The sequence below is a fragment of the Anas acuta genome, chromosome 5 (genome assembly GCF_963932015.1).
Source record: "Anas acuta chromosome 5, bAnaAcu1.1, whole genome shotgun sequence".
NCBI lineage: Eukaryota > Metazoa > Chordata > Aves > Anseriformes > Anatidae > Anas > Anas acuta.
Window position 1 is genome coordinate 2,662,501 of NC_088983.1, and position 13,471 is coordinate 2,675,971.

Here is a 13,471-nt window from a genome sequence, read left to right on the forward strand (position 1 = left end):
TTTGAGTAGTTTGGACATTTTTACGATCCGCAAAACCCGTTTGATGGGGGGAGGGGGGGGGGAGGAGTCTTTCGGGCTAATTTATATCAGAAAAGGGAAGTTTCGTGACTGGATGTTGGAAGAGAGACGGCATTTTGCATGTGCTGAAACTGACGACTATTTACTGTTAGTTTGGGTGTTTGGGGGTCTATAAAACCCCGGTATTTGGGCCGAGAAGGGCTTTGTCGTGCTATAAAAACACCTTAAAATCGTTTTTTTATGGCGGGGGCCGGCGGGGCAGGGCCCTGAGGGCGGCGGGGCCTGTGGCGGGCGGGCGGAGCGGAGCCTGCGCGGCGCTGACGGAAGCGGCCCCGGCGGATGCTGGAGCTGCGCGGCCCAGCGGAGGCCGAGGGGGCCGGGGGGCAGCGCCGGGAGGGCTCGGCCCTGAGGTAACGGGGCCGGGGGGGGACCTGAGGGGGCTGAGGGGGTCGGGGGGGGGCTGAGGGAGCCGTAGGGGAGCTGAGGGGGCCGGGGGAGGCCTCGTTTGTAGCCGCTGGGGGGTGCGGAGGGGGCGCTGCCTGAGGGGGGCTTCGGTGTAAAGGCGGAGCTCTGAGGTGCGTGCCTCGCGGGGTCTGCTTCTGGGTGTCTTTAGATGGTCTTTAAGAAAATAAGATGGAGATTTTGGTATAAATAGGCAGCTGAAAGCCTCGTAAATTGTCAGCAATCCGCAGCCGCAGCGCTGCTGGCTGAGGGGCCAGCTTCCACGCAGAGCTCCCTGTGAGAGGCACCACAGCGTGGCCTCTTGTCTTCCCCTCCCCTGCTTTTCCCCGCTGGTTTTCCAAGCCCCACACCGTCTCGTTCTGCGCACGTAGCACCCTGTCGACATGGCTGATGACAACGAGGACCTGCAGGCCGACGAGGAGCTCCCGGCACCGGCTGAGGACAGCTTCGAGCAGCTGGAGAACGACAGCCCCGCGGAGCGCAGCGGGCATGTGGCCGTCACTGACGGGCGCTGCATGTACGTCTGGGGAGGCTACAAGGTAGGTGGCCATCACCCACAGGCACTGCATTTACGTCTGGGGGGCTACAAGGTACGTGGCCAGCACCCACAGGCACTGCATTTACGTCTGGGGGGCTACAAGGTACGCCCCTGCTGCCTGTGGTGCTGGTAATTGGGTCCCGTTAGTTTGGAAATAAATCTGTAAAATTATCCCTCCTCTGGAGAAAAAAAAAACAAAGTTATTTAACAAATTAGAATATGGCATTTAAGAGGTTCGAGTTACTGAAATAATCATGAGCGTTAAATACAGATCTCGGCACACAGATAACTTCTGTGGGATGCTAAGTGTCGTTTGGCTTCCTTAACTCGTGCCCCTGTTGGAAGAGGAGGAAATGCTGTCTGATTTGAAGCGCGCACCATGCAAAATGGTGCTTTTATGTCCACCATTATCAGCACAGCTGTGTGGTGCACGTTAACGAGCACAAGTTAGTTGTTTAGCATAAGAGGGGGGTGTAGAGCAAGTAGCACCAAGCTGTCCTACGATTTTGACAAGAATGAAAATTATTTGACAGCGAATTCAGTAGATAAACTAGCTCAAGATAAAGCTTTTGGTGAGTTCTGCATTTTGTGGAAGGGATGGGGGATATAAAAAGAAGACTTTGGCTCATTCATGCACCCTATCCTCTTTGGGATACAAACGGGAGGATTAGCTACTATTTGTATCAGTGTCTGGCTCTGCTGGGAGTTCGTGTGGTCCCCAGCAGAACCTAAAATGATCTAATACCTGCTCTTCGGGGCTGCTCTGCAGGTGAGGGGTACAGGACTACAGCAGGCATTGTTCCTGCAGATTAGACATCTGAGGGGTTTTAAACGTTCACAGGAGTCTAATTCAAGCATCCTTCTTTTGCTTTTGCTTTCTCTTTTCTGAACTGTTCTGCAGAATGCCCAAGTTAGGGGATTTTATGACTTCTATCTGCCTAGAGATGAAATCTGGATCTACAACATGGAAACTGGAAGATGGTAAAGTAAATAATTAACTTAATAATTTTTGCGTTGTGGGAAGAAAGAAAGAAGTTCTTAAATTGGTACAGAAACCATGCTGAGGGTCTGTGAACAAAGAGAGAATTTCCTGATCTGTTTATTCCCACATATCAAACTGTTGCATAAATGTGTGCAGTGCTTCCAGGGTTGTTAGTTTTTGTTTGTTTTGTTTTGGTTTGGTTTTCTGTGTGGAAAATATTTACGCTTTCACAGGGGTCAGATAGGTGAGGTGGGAGAGACAGCTCAGGCAGCCCATACAGTAAAATGTGATCAACAGCACAAATTTTTTTTGGGATATCTGGTATAGGACATAACACCTGGAAATTGTACTTGTACCACTGACTGGGGAAGAGTACATTGAGGGTACTTTATGTTTTTGTTTCTTATCCTTTTAAGGAGTTGTTTTTAAATATTGAAGCTGCAAAAGAAAACTACTGTGTCTTCTTAGACCAGTAGGAACCTGGAAGTTGTGTGAAACCTGCGTGCCTGATGGTACAAGAGAAGGGAAAACGATGCTCCGATTCTGTTCCTAGCTAGGTCCTTGCTCTGTGAGACCTGGGCCCCTCAGTGCTTTGCAGAAAATGCAGCTTCAGCACTGCCTGTAGTCACCAGAGTGGTTGAGGAGAGCCTTGAGCAGGGGGTGGAAGCTTTTCTTTGTGTTTACAAGCATTAAAAAAAAAAAAAGTAGCAAAAGGTAGCAAAACAGAAAGCCTCAGTTTAGACAGGTGCAGCCTCTTTGCCTGGGGATCTTTCTGGGATATTGAACGTGAAAATCACTCCAAACTCCTGAACTGGGCAGACAGGATTCCTCCCCCAGAAAACACGTGCTAATTAAGGTGGCCTTTCCCCACGCCACCCCTTCATCAGACCTGCCTCGTGCTGTGAATTGTTAAAGTGCACGGGTCTGCAAAACTCCTAACTGAAGGGTCTGCAGGGACGTGTCGTAATGAGAAACGTACTGGTAGTGTTATAAAGTTCCACTGCAGAGAAAATTGTTGTTGTTTGGTTTGATCAGATGTAATATTTTAAACTGTGCTTCTAGGAAGAAGAGTAAAACAGAAGGAGATGTTCCCCCTTCCATGTCTGGAAGTTGTGCGGTGTGTGTAGACAGAGTGGTGTACCTGTTCGGAGGACATCACGCACGGGGCAACACCAACAAGGTCAGTGGTTTCATAAACTCTTCCTCACAGAGAAGTTTCTGGTCGTTAGCTTCAGTCCCATTTCGTAGGAAACAGAAGTGGACTTTTCAGTTAATTAATTCCCATCCAAAACAAGAAATGGATCATAACAAATCACAAAAGCATTTTCTTCTGAATCACTGGACAGGTTGAATCCTGTTTCAGAGCTTAAATGTCAGTAACCAGAGATGCTGAACATGCATCTAATCACTGTGCCCTCCATGGCTTCTGCAGGATAATATTTTCACCTCCTGGAAGCAGATGACCAGCTTTCTCATGCTGTCAGCAGCTTCCTCAGATGCGAGCTAATTGAAGCCATGTTCCTTTTGTGCTTGCCAGAGAGATTTTGACTAACAAAATATGGTGCTTAGCACTTGAATTATTTTTTTTTTCCGTGCAAGTGATTGGCTGGCACGCTTTTATCAGCCTAGTTTTTAGTTTCTCTGCAACAGGTCAGCTAACCTGAAGTTTGGAAAACAAGTTAACCATCAGCTCTGCATCATTTCACATGGTGGTTGCACCCCTGTTGCTTTCCACCACCGAAGGAGCACCGTGACCTGTTTGGGTGGCAGTTGCTCTAGAGCAGCTCACCCCGTAAATTGTATTGCAGTGGTGCTTGTGAGTTTGCTTCTTCTGAAACCTGGGAATTTCCAGAAGTCATTGAAACAGTATGGGCAGGTGATCTGTAAATGCTTTGAAATGTTACTCACTCTTCTCTGGAGTACCTGAAAATATTTTGATGTTCTGAAAGTACGGTTTAAAGTAAATGGTTTCGGTCTCACTCTTAAATATAAACTGAAAGTAACCTGAAAGTAACCTGCTGCAATACTTGTAAACAGTCTGAACCAAACTAAATTTATAAAGTGTGAGTTGCTTCCTTCCTGCTGGGGGTATTCTGACACTTCAGGCAGTGTTTATGTGTGCACCAGCCATCTCTCTCCATGTAAAATCACACAACACACAGAGAAGGGATGAGGCCATAAAAACATTTATTTTTGATTTTTTTTCTTTTTAATTATGAGACAATTGCTATATTATGCACACCTTCATTTTATCCTGGTTCAGCTTCTGGATGGTATCACTCAATGTTAATGGTCCTGTGACTTTTGTAAAAGAAAGTTTGGGGCTTAAGTCTGCAAAAAGACAAGGATCTTTAGATCCATATTTTGTTCCAAACATTGTCAGTAGTCTGTGCAGCTAGGAAAAGAACTTATATAGTGTTTCTGTACCAATACATGCTAATTAAAAGTAATTATTTTAACATCAGTCAGACTTAAGCTTTAAGCTAACCGTGTGGGTAAAAAACAATCTTTTTATTTTCTACAGTTCTACATGTTAAATTCCAGATCCACGGACAAAGTGCTGCAGTGGGTCAGAGTAGAGTGTCAGGGGGTCCCCCCTTCATCAAAGGACAAACTTGGCGTTTGGGTTTACAAAAACAAGTAAGGCTCCAGCAACGAAGTCAGCACAGCTGTCCTTGCGTGTGTGTGTGCTTTAATCACTCTTAGCCTTGTCATTGTTGTGTCTTTTTGTTTAAACAAGGGCTGCAGAAAGATTTCTTGCCTGCAGCACATACGTGCTCCAGGAAGATGCTGGATTTGTTCCCCAGCCAGCCTTTTAAAGCTGCTCTGTCCTTTAACTGTTGATAAATGGAAAACCTCACTCCCAGTTTGGGTATGTGTAAGCTGCAAAGTATCTGGGTGAGTCACAATCCGAACTGTGGGCTCCTGACAGGCAAATCTTCCACGGTGCGTTCTCAGTACACCCCTGCTTCCTCGTATCAGCGTTGTTCCCCTTGGCAATTGCATCTGGATTTATTCTCCCAGAAGCCTGCTGTAGGATTCCTGTTACATACAGAAGGCAAACTTTTGGCTGTGTCTTGTGGGGCAGCTTGTGCCTGCTAGTTCAGGAGCAAGAAGCCATTTCAATCACAAGCCACATGTGACTTTCAGCACTGCACAAGCTTCATGCTGCGTGTTTTGTGCTGGTTGCGCAAAACCAGAATGCACGGGATGATCTGCTGGCAATGTTATCCGACTTAATATGCTGGAATGGTGTCCCAGAGATGCCTTTTGGCATCGCGAACCTTGGAAAAGATGAGGAGGACAAGGAGGAGGTGTCGGAGCCAGATGAGCTGACACGCAGAGCGTTGCCTTGCAGCCTCTCCCCGCCATGCTAGTCCCTGCAGGGAGCTGCGGGATGAGATTGCTGCAGCCTCCTGGTGCTGGGGGACAGGCTGAGGAATGCCCCTGCAGTGGTGGCTTCCCCCTTCCACCAGTGCCCTGCAGCCGGTGCTCAGCAGGCTGGGGGCAGAAAGGGATTGTCTGGGGGCAGGCAGGAGCTTTTGGCTCTCTCCTTGGGCTCAGGGCTGGCTTCTCAGGGGCTTTCCAGCTTCCAGAGAGCAGGACCCAAAAATCAGCAGGTGACAGCTCACATGGCCAGACCCGTGCCCTGCAGGAGGGCTGGAAGGGCTGCTCCCCACAGGGCAGGGCTCTGCAGGCTGTGAGCAGGCTCGTGGTGCTGCTGGGGCTGAGCTGTGCTGCGAGCAGGCAGTGGTTGGGGCTTCTACTTCTTGTTCTCAGCTGGCAGGGCTCGGAGGCTCAGCATCACGTCGTGCCGGGGCTCTGCAGGCTTTTACTTGCAACCTTTGCAGACACAAACGTAACGTAAATCACACTTACAGGATGACAGGAAAGTAAGAGCAGCTGCAGGGGTGCTCCCAGGAGCTACTCTTCGGGCTTTGAAACAAAACAGGAGTGCAACGAGCAGTGTCTTGCCCCAGGAACCCGAAACCTTCGCAGGCAGCTCCAGTGGCTGTGGGTGCATTGTGCCTCTTGTGGCCACCCTGCCCTGCCCAGCCCAGCACACCCAGGCAGCACAATTCCATCCCCGTGCTTCTTCCAGGAGTGTCTGTGAGCATTTTGGGGTCAGGGAGAGTGAGCTGCAGGCTTGGGAAGGGTGGAGGCAGGGCCCTTCAGGAGCAGACCCCGTAGCTGCCCCGTGGGAGCCCCGGTAACAAAGGCTGGAGCACAGTGAGCAGGCAGCGGGCCTGGCAGCTTCACAGTTGGAACCGGAGCCAAACTTGGAAGCCTGGGGCCTGGAAAACACCTACAGAGGGATTTACTGGGGGTGGTAGGGTTGATTAGGCAAGAAACAGGGCCCACACCTGGAAAACTTGCACTGTTGACATATGGGAAGCGATGAAGTCAAAGGGGCTTCCCTGGTTTTCCTGCCTTCTGTTTGAGCCCAGCCTTTACAGGGCTTTAATTGCTAGCACCAAATGGGGTAATATTTCTAACAGACCTTGTTGTTTGTTTTCTTTCAGGCTAATATTTTTTGGAGGCTATGGCTATTTTCCTGAAGGGAAGCAACGAGGAACTTTTGAATTTGATGAAACCTCTTTTTGGGTAAGTTAACTTTTCCCACCTTTGTGCAATTCCTGTTTAACCTCTAATATTTCATTAGTGCTTATTAAATCTTGCTTCTTATTAAATATTATTCAATATTTTTAAAGAATTCAGGTCTTCCAAGAGGGTGGAATGACCACGTGCATGTTCTGGACACTGAAACTTTTACCTGGAGCCAGCCTATAACGACGGTAATTACTCTTACACCGGTTGTTTTACGTTACAGATCTGTGTGCCATTTCTCTTCTCATTTCCCCTGAAAATACACATGGCTCTCCTAGGCCGGGGTTCACTGATTTAACTTGGTTTAATTAGAAGAGGTTGCTGATAAAAGCAGCCTTGCTGCGGGGCGTTAGCAGAAGCTGTCCCAGCCCTGGTGGCTGTGTGCTGCAGATGTCCCAGTGCCTGCTGTGTGCTCAGCTATCCCGCAGGACAATGCAGGCTTACCCGGTCGTATCCTGCCCACTGCGGGGTCCCACCTCCAGCTGCCACCTCCCAGGCATTATTTTAGAGGATGTGGTTAACTATACCTGAGCAAGAAGCACGTAAATTCATCCTTTTTTTTTTTAATTTTTATTTTTTCACTTTCCTGCTGTGCCCTGCAGCGTGGTTTATAGGTCACCAGCCTTCAACTGCCAAGTGAGCAGTCCTCTGGTGCTCTGTGATCCTGCCTCCTTCAGGGCATATAAACCAGTCCCCGAGTGTCAGGAGTTAAAGAGTTCCTTCTTTGTGGAAGGGCTCCCTGAAAGGCCTGGTGCTGGCTGGCGGGAGGACATGAGACACGCCTCACGGGGTCACGAGATGGGGCGCTGGAACAAGGGGACTGTGTGGAGCTGATCTGCTCGCTCTGGTGCTGTGAAGTTTGTTTTCACCTTGGATGATTCCGGATCTGCTGACTGGGAGCCACTGTGCAGCTGTGGCTGGTGCTCTGCGCCTGCAGCGCCGCAGGCTGCTGCCGCTCTGCCTCCCCTCCTGCTCCTGAGACAGGCAGCCTGCCTGATCCAGCCCCGGGAGGAAACCAAGAGCTAAAGCTTAGGGCTCTGTGACCTGGGCTCTGCTCCCTTCTCACGCTTCCCGAGCGAGCTGTCTTAATCCCCCGCACCTTGCTTATTTGCCAGCAAAGTGTGGCTGTTAACTTATCTCCTCTGCATGGGTTCTGGGCGGTGTCAGCTCTGTTTGCAGCCTTCCTGCAAGCTGTTTGTGGAAGAGGACTGCTAAGAGAAAGGTTTAAAACACTGTCAGCAGGACTTGCTTGGAAACATCCACGAAAAATAAAAGCTCCCTGCTTGCCTGCTCAGTGGCATTCCTGAGACCGCTTAAACCAAATTTAAATAATTCGTTTCACAGAATCACAGAATGGGTCAGGTTGGAAAAGGCCTTCATGGATCACCAAATCCAATGATCAACCTGACCTCCCGAGTCCCACCACTAAGCCCTGTCCCTCAGCATCTCTTAAATACCTCCGTGGTGGGGACCCGGACTGGGCAGCCCGTTCTCTTCGTGCTTGGTGAAGAAATTCTGCCTCAAGTCCATTCCAAACCTTCACTAGCCCAACTTGGCACAGTTATTGAATGCTTGTTTACATTATCCTGATCCTCTCCTCTCCAAAAATGAGAAACTTGCCTTTTGTTTTGCTTTTTTTTTATTTTTATTTTTTTGCTCTTCATTATTTTTCCCGTTGGGTTGCTTTCTTTCATGCTTCAGTAGTGTTGTTCTCCTGAGGAGCTGAGGAAAACAAAATGTCTGGTTCCCTGTCATCCTCGCTGCAGTGTGACAGTTCAGTGCGTTCCGCCTGGGTGCTGGATCACAGGCAAAGCAAAACACGGTTATTGCAAACAGACCCCGTGTGAAGTGTCCCAGGAGAACTCAGGAACAGGCAGTTGGAGTGATGCTGCTACAGAATTGGAAGAAATCAAATTTGAGTTAAATAACTCCTTGTTCACATTACTGAAGAATTGCCTTGTCTTAGTGCAGAAGGATCTCAATTATGTCAGAAGAATAATTTACCAAAAAAAAAAAACAACCTGATTCATTGCATCCCTGATTCATTGTATCACTGCCTTGTTTAAAGTCTGAGGTCCTCTGTGACTGTCTGAGCGCTCTTCTAAAAGTAAAATTTGTACTTTGAGGCATAAAAAGAAAAAAATATTTTTTAATGAGTTTTCTGATCTTCCATCCAGCAAAAAAAGCAAGTTTCTGAATGCAAAATGACCTGCTGCATGTTTTTTCACTCCCTGTTCCTTGTTGACCTTAAGTCTGACTGTAGTTCAGCCTCTCACCTCCTTGGGTGGCTGACGTGTGGGAACTGTCTCTGTGTGAGCTCCTCCCTTTCCTTGACCCACTGCAGGTTTCTGTTGCAATGACATCGCCTTTCTTTTGTTATTGTACCAAATTTAACCTCCTTCTTTCACTTTTTCTGTCCCCAGGGGAAAACTCCGTCCCCACGAGCAGCCCATGCCTGTGCTACAGTTGGGAACAGAGGCTTCGTGTTCGGTGGCAGATACAGAGTAAGTCCCAGCACGATTTACCAGTGCGCTGCTGGAGCACAGATGGAGAATTTCAACCTCAGTCTGTTTTATTGTAGGAGTCCCGAATGAACGACCTTTACTACCTGAACTTGGATACGTGGGAGTGGAATGAAATGTAGGTACTAAAACTCGAGTTCTTTTATAAACCAATATGAAGACGTCATTTTTATCTACTTCTAATCAATCCAATGAAACTTAGCGAACGCCCCTGTGTGTAAACTCAAGTGGAGTTGAGCCTCCTGACTTTGCTGTCAGCAGTTTCCAAGTACTGATAGGAGCAAAACTCTTTTACCGTGTCTAAAGCAATAAACTCGCTGGTGGGTCATGAACTGTGCACAGTATGAAGTTGCATAGCTCAAATACCTGAAAAACAATGAACAGGAAAGAAGAGCAGCATTTTACCATAGCCCTTCTGTAATTTATGGTGCTTTTATTGCAATACAGAATCACGCAAGGCATTTGCCCGGTCGGCCGATCCTGGCATTCTTTAACACCAATTTCCTCAGATCATCTCTTTCTCTTTGGAGGATTCACCACAGACAAGCAGCCATTAAGTAAGTCATTCCAGAAGGATTTTGTGTTGTCTTTCTGTTCTTGAATAGTTATGCACAGGCCTGAGTTATTGCCTAGTCACCGTAAATTCTTTTCACATTCCTTCCACGTACTTGTGATCTGGCTCCTTATGGTCACCAGCTAAACTGGCAGAGTAGGAGTCGCTGAGTGTGTTGAGACTCTGCTATTTGTGGCGCTTCGGCTGCTCTAAAAATGTGTCTAATGCAAATTACAATTAGTAAGAGCTTTACAGTTCTCCATCTTTCCCTCCTGACTTCACTCCTATAAACCACTGTTAAACTCTTGTTTTGAAATAGCCAACCCAAAATTTTGCAGGGTTTTACCTGAAAAACTTAATTTAAGAACAAAAATAGACTGTGTTATACCAAAGCACGTGTTTACTGCAGCAAACGTGAGAGACCTGATATAATACTGTTTGTATTTGCGGTTCTGCTTGTTTCCAGGTGATGCTTGGATTTATTGTATCAGCAAGAATGAGTGGGTACAGTTTGAGCATAACTATTCTGAAAAACCAAGGTACGATACACACTTTCTTGGAAACGTACACAAAAAAAAGTGAGGAAGCTTTTCACTTGGGCTGTGAGGAGGATTCACATCCCTCCTCACAGCACTCGGCTGTCTTAACCATACAATACCTCGTAGCAGCAGTTCCTGCCCCAGGAACGCTGATGTGCTGAATCTGTGCACAAAATGGGAGATTAACACCACCCTATGAGTGGTGCGGGAGGCAGCGTGTAGCTCAGTGCCTTGTGAAACAGACAGAAACACGGGGATTTGGGGCTTGGTGTGCTCTGACTGAGCTCTGAGCGCCAGCACAAGAGCTGAGCAGCACCCGTGTGCTCCTGCTGGGCCACCAAGCACGCGCTGCTTTGCGCGTCCTCGCTGTGGCTGGCCCTGTGCACACCCAGAATGTTTTTGTCTTCCGTAAAGACCTGCTGGGCAAATTAAAGGTGATGACCAGCAATTTAAAAGCATCAAAGCTACCGTGATGCATGCGTGTGGCATCAAAACCACCCGTGTCAAGTTAATGTGCTCCCTCTTGTCTGGGGAAATACTTTGGTTTGAGGTTAAATGACCTGGAGCAGTGGCACTTCCCGCTCAGCCCCACTGAGCATAAACTGAGCTGCTCAGCTCTTCAGCGCGGTGGCGGAAAGGCAGCCTGACAGCCGGTACCTCCATGTACAAATCCCAAACAGTACAAATCCCAAACACGGGCTTTTGGGTGGGGCTGGGTTTTTGTGTAACGCAGCGCTCTTGTTGGCAGGTTGTGGCACACCGCCTGTGCAAGCGAGGAGGGAGAGGTGATCATCTTTGGGGGCTGTGCCAACAACCTACTTGCCCATTCGAAAGCCGTAAGTTTATGTCGAGCTTTTTCCCTTCCTGTGCAGCCCGGCCCTTCCTGCAGGAGCTGTGATTTCTTAGCGCTCCCGCAGGTTTGAAATGCTCGCAGGCAGCAGCGCGAGGTACCGAGGCCTGGCAGAGGTGCATAAACAAAGTTCTGAGGGGAAATGTTTTGCTGCTTTTCTAGAAAACGTCGTTATTCAAACAAATCGTGACTGGCTGTCCCTCACGCTTGTGTTTCACTTGGAGCCTGTTCTTATCCCATAGCTGTTTCTTTAGCTTTGTCCTGTGCCTCTCACCAGGATGTTTTCAGGGAGGGCTGCTGAGAACAGGCTGGACATTGAGGGGCTCTCCAGCTGGAACAGGGGAGCGCTGGGGGCTGTACAATCCCCCCCTTGGCTGGAAGGGGCACAGCAGCACCTTCTGGTGGCAGGAGCAGTGGGTGGCAGGTGGCAAACAGGAGTGGTGCAATTCGTGGTGCTCTGTGCCACGGGGTGCAGGCAGGATGGGAGCAGACACGGAATCATTTAACATCACGCCCCTGTTCCCCTTCAGCTCTTTGTATAAAATGGCCCTTGGGCTGGTTTTTAACCCAGCTGTAGTTCCCTGAGTGCTGATAACTACAGGCGCTGTAGGATTTGGTGAGCCAGTCCATAGTCAGCTTGTCTGCTGCCTCTGTGGCTTACATGAACTCTCGCTGCTTGCCAGGGTTCCTTTGCGCACGAGCCTTGGCTTTTTTGGCTCCTGCTGTAATAATGTGAATCCACATCATCAAACTGCTCCTCTCTCCCTCCAGGCTCACAGTAATGAAATTCTCGTGTTTTCGCTACAGCCAAGATCTCTTGTAAGGTAAGAAGGCAAGGCTTCAGCACTGAACAGTTGTGTCCCCTTCTAAACCAAACAGTGCAGGACTAGTGCTAGAGCTGGTTCTTAGGGTGCTAAAAAACTTGGAAACATTTCTTCCCCTAAAGATGAAACCACAGTAGCCAAGCATGAAGCTAGAGTGAGATTCAGGTGTATGCATTCAGGGCTGAAGATGAGAACAAGCCCTAACTCACTAGCTGTAAATAATTAGCTTAGTTTGCAGGCCTTGTTCAAATCCATGTTAACAACAGCTGCCTATTCCTTCTCCCCAAGGCTGTGCCTCGAAGCAGTCATTTGCTTTAAGGAGATGTTGGCCAGCTCCTGGAATTGCCTCCCCAAGCACTTGCTGCACAGCGTCAATCAGCGGTTTGGAAGCAACAACACCTCAGGCTCCTAAGCCCTCTGCACAGGCAGTGCGTGGATGAGCAATCCTGAGCTGTAGTAACTGTACCGAGTGTGGCAAGCGTTAACCCTGTATAGATGACATAGCTGTCCTGTAGGTAGCTGCTTCCCGCCTTTAAGTTGCATGTGAATGGCCTAGAGAGAACCTATTTTTGTGTAAAGATGTTTGCAATAAATGTATTTAATGCAAGTGGAGGTGTATCCTGTGCTTAAGCTTCAGCTAGTTCTGGGTTTGTCCACCTTGAAGTGTTTGTGAGGGCCAGCCCCAAGCAGGGAGAGGAGGTGTGCATGCGTAGGGATATTTTTGGGGCTGTGCAGGCAGTACAGAGCACACCACAGCCGTGGAAGGGGAGTGTGGCTTTAGTCTAGGCAGAGGAGTGCCGTGATGGGCGAGGCCCGTTTTAGTCTACAGCATTAGGAAAGTGCTTAACATACTTTTTGCCACAACCAGTCAAGGTCAGAGAACCAGGATTTGAGAATTGTCCATTATCGGAGTTGGTAAACTGTTGTAAACCTTCAGATGTTAAAGCACCACTACTCTGCTTGTTCCTAGTTTGTTTTTTGAAACTCTTTATGTTGTGAAACTTCAATTGTGAACCTTAGGTAGCAGATATTCTGCCCTGAGAAGTGTAACTAAAAGTGCTTGAGCCTGTTGTCAGCTGTGTCAGTAACCCGTGGAGCTCACCTGCAGCTGGCCCAGCCCGAGACCCCATGGACTGCAGCAGGGTGCAGGGCTGCTGCGAGCAGCTGTGCTCAGGTCCGTCTGTCAGCAGCCCCAGCAGGGGACAGCTGGGACAAGGAGCAGGCTGTGCTGCTGTGGGGAAGGGGTTAAATCATGTTTAAGCTGTCCTCAAAAAAAAAAATAAATCAATAAACAACTGACTTCTAGAACAAACAATTCCTGTACTGGAGTTCTGTGCTGATTTCTTGTGTAAGCTTTAGCTGCGGCTTCAGGAAGCGCTGAGGGCGGTGCAGACAAGCACCAAGATGCACTTTGAGAGCTTTGGGGGATGCTGATACAGCAAACGCAGCGTTGTTTTGACCCAGGCTCCAGCTCTTCCCTGCGTGCTGCTCTCCTGCAGGGGTGAGAATTACACAGCACCATGAAGCTGCGCTGCTGGGAGCAGGGAAATGGCTACAGCTGGAACTGGGCTTCTT

At 48.6% G+C, this 13,471-nt stretch overlaps 1 protein-coding gene across 2 annotated transcripts; it reads left to right on the plus strand.

Annotated features, from left to right (window-relative positions):
- Window positions 1-81: 81 nt before the first annotated feature.
- KLHDC2 (kelch domain containing 2) lies at window positions 82-13,211 on the plus strand. Of its 2 annotated transcripts, none has more exons than XM_068682224.1 (14): window positions 82-165; window positions 852-1,019; window positions 1,920-1,999; window positions 3,063-3,180; window positions 4,525-4,640; window positions 6,524-6,605; window positions 6,713-6,796; window positions 9,032-9,112; window positions 9,190-9,248; window positions 9,578-9,687; window positions 10,150-10,222; window positions 10,971-11,058; window positions 11,844-11,896; window positions 12,185-13,211. In XM_068682224.1, exons 2-14 carry the CDS (start codon window positions 864-866, stop codon window positions 12,306-12,308), a joined length of 1,224 nt encoding a protein of 407 aa, XP_068538325.1. In that variant the 5' UTR covers window positions 82-165; window positions 852-863; the 3' UTR covers window positions 12,309-13,211. The 2 variants fall into 2 exon arrangements, with proteins under 2 accessions (XP_068538325.1, XP_068538324.1); XM_068682223.1 differs by lacking the exon at window positions 82-165 and adding an exon at window positions 270-428.
- The last annotated feature ends 260 nt before the right edge of the window (window positions 13,212-13,471 follow it).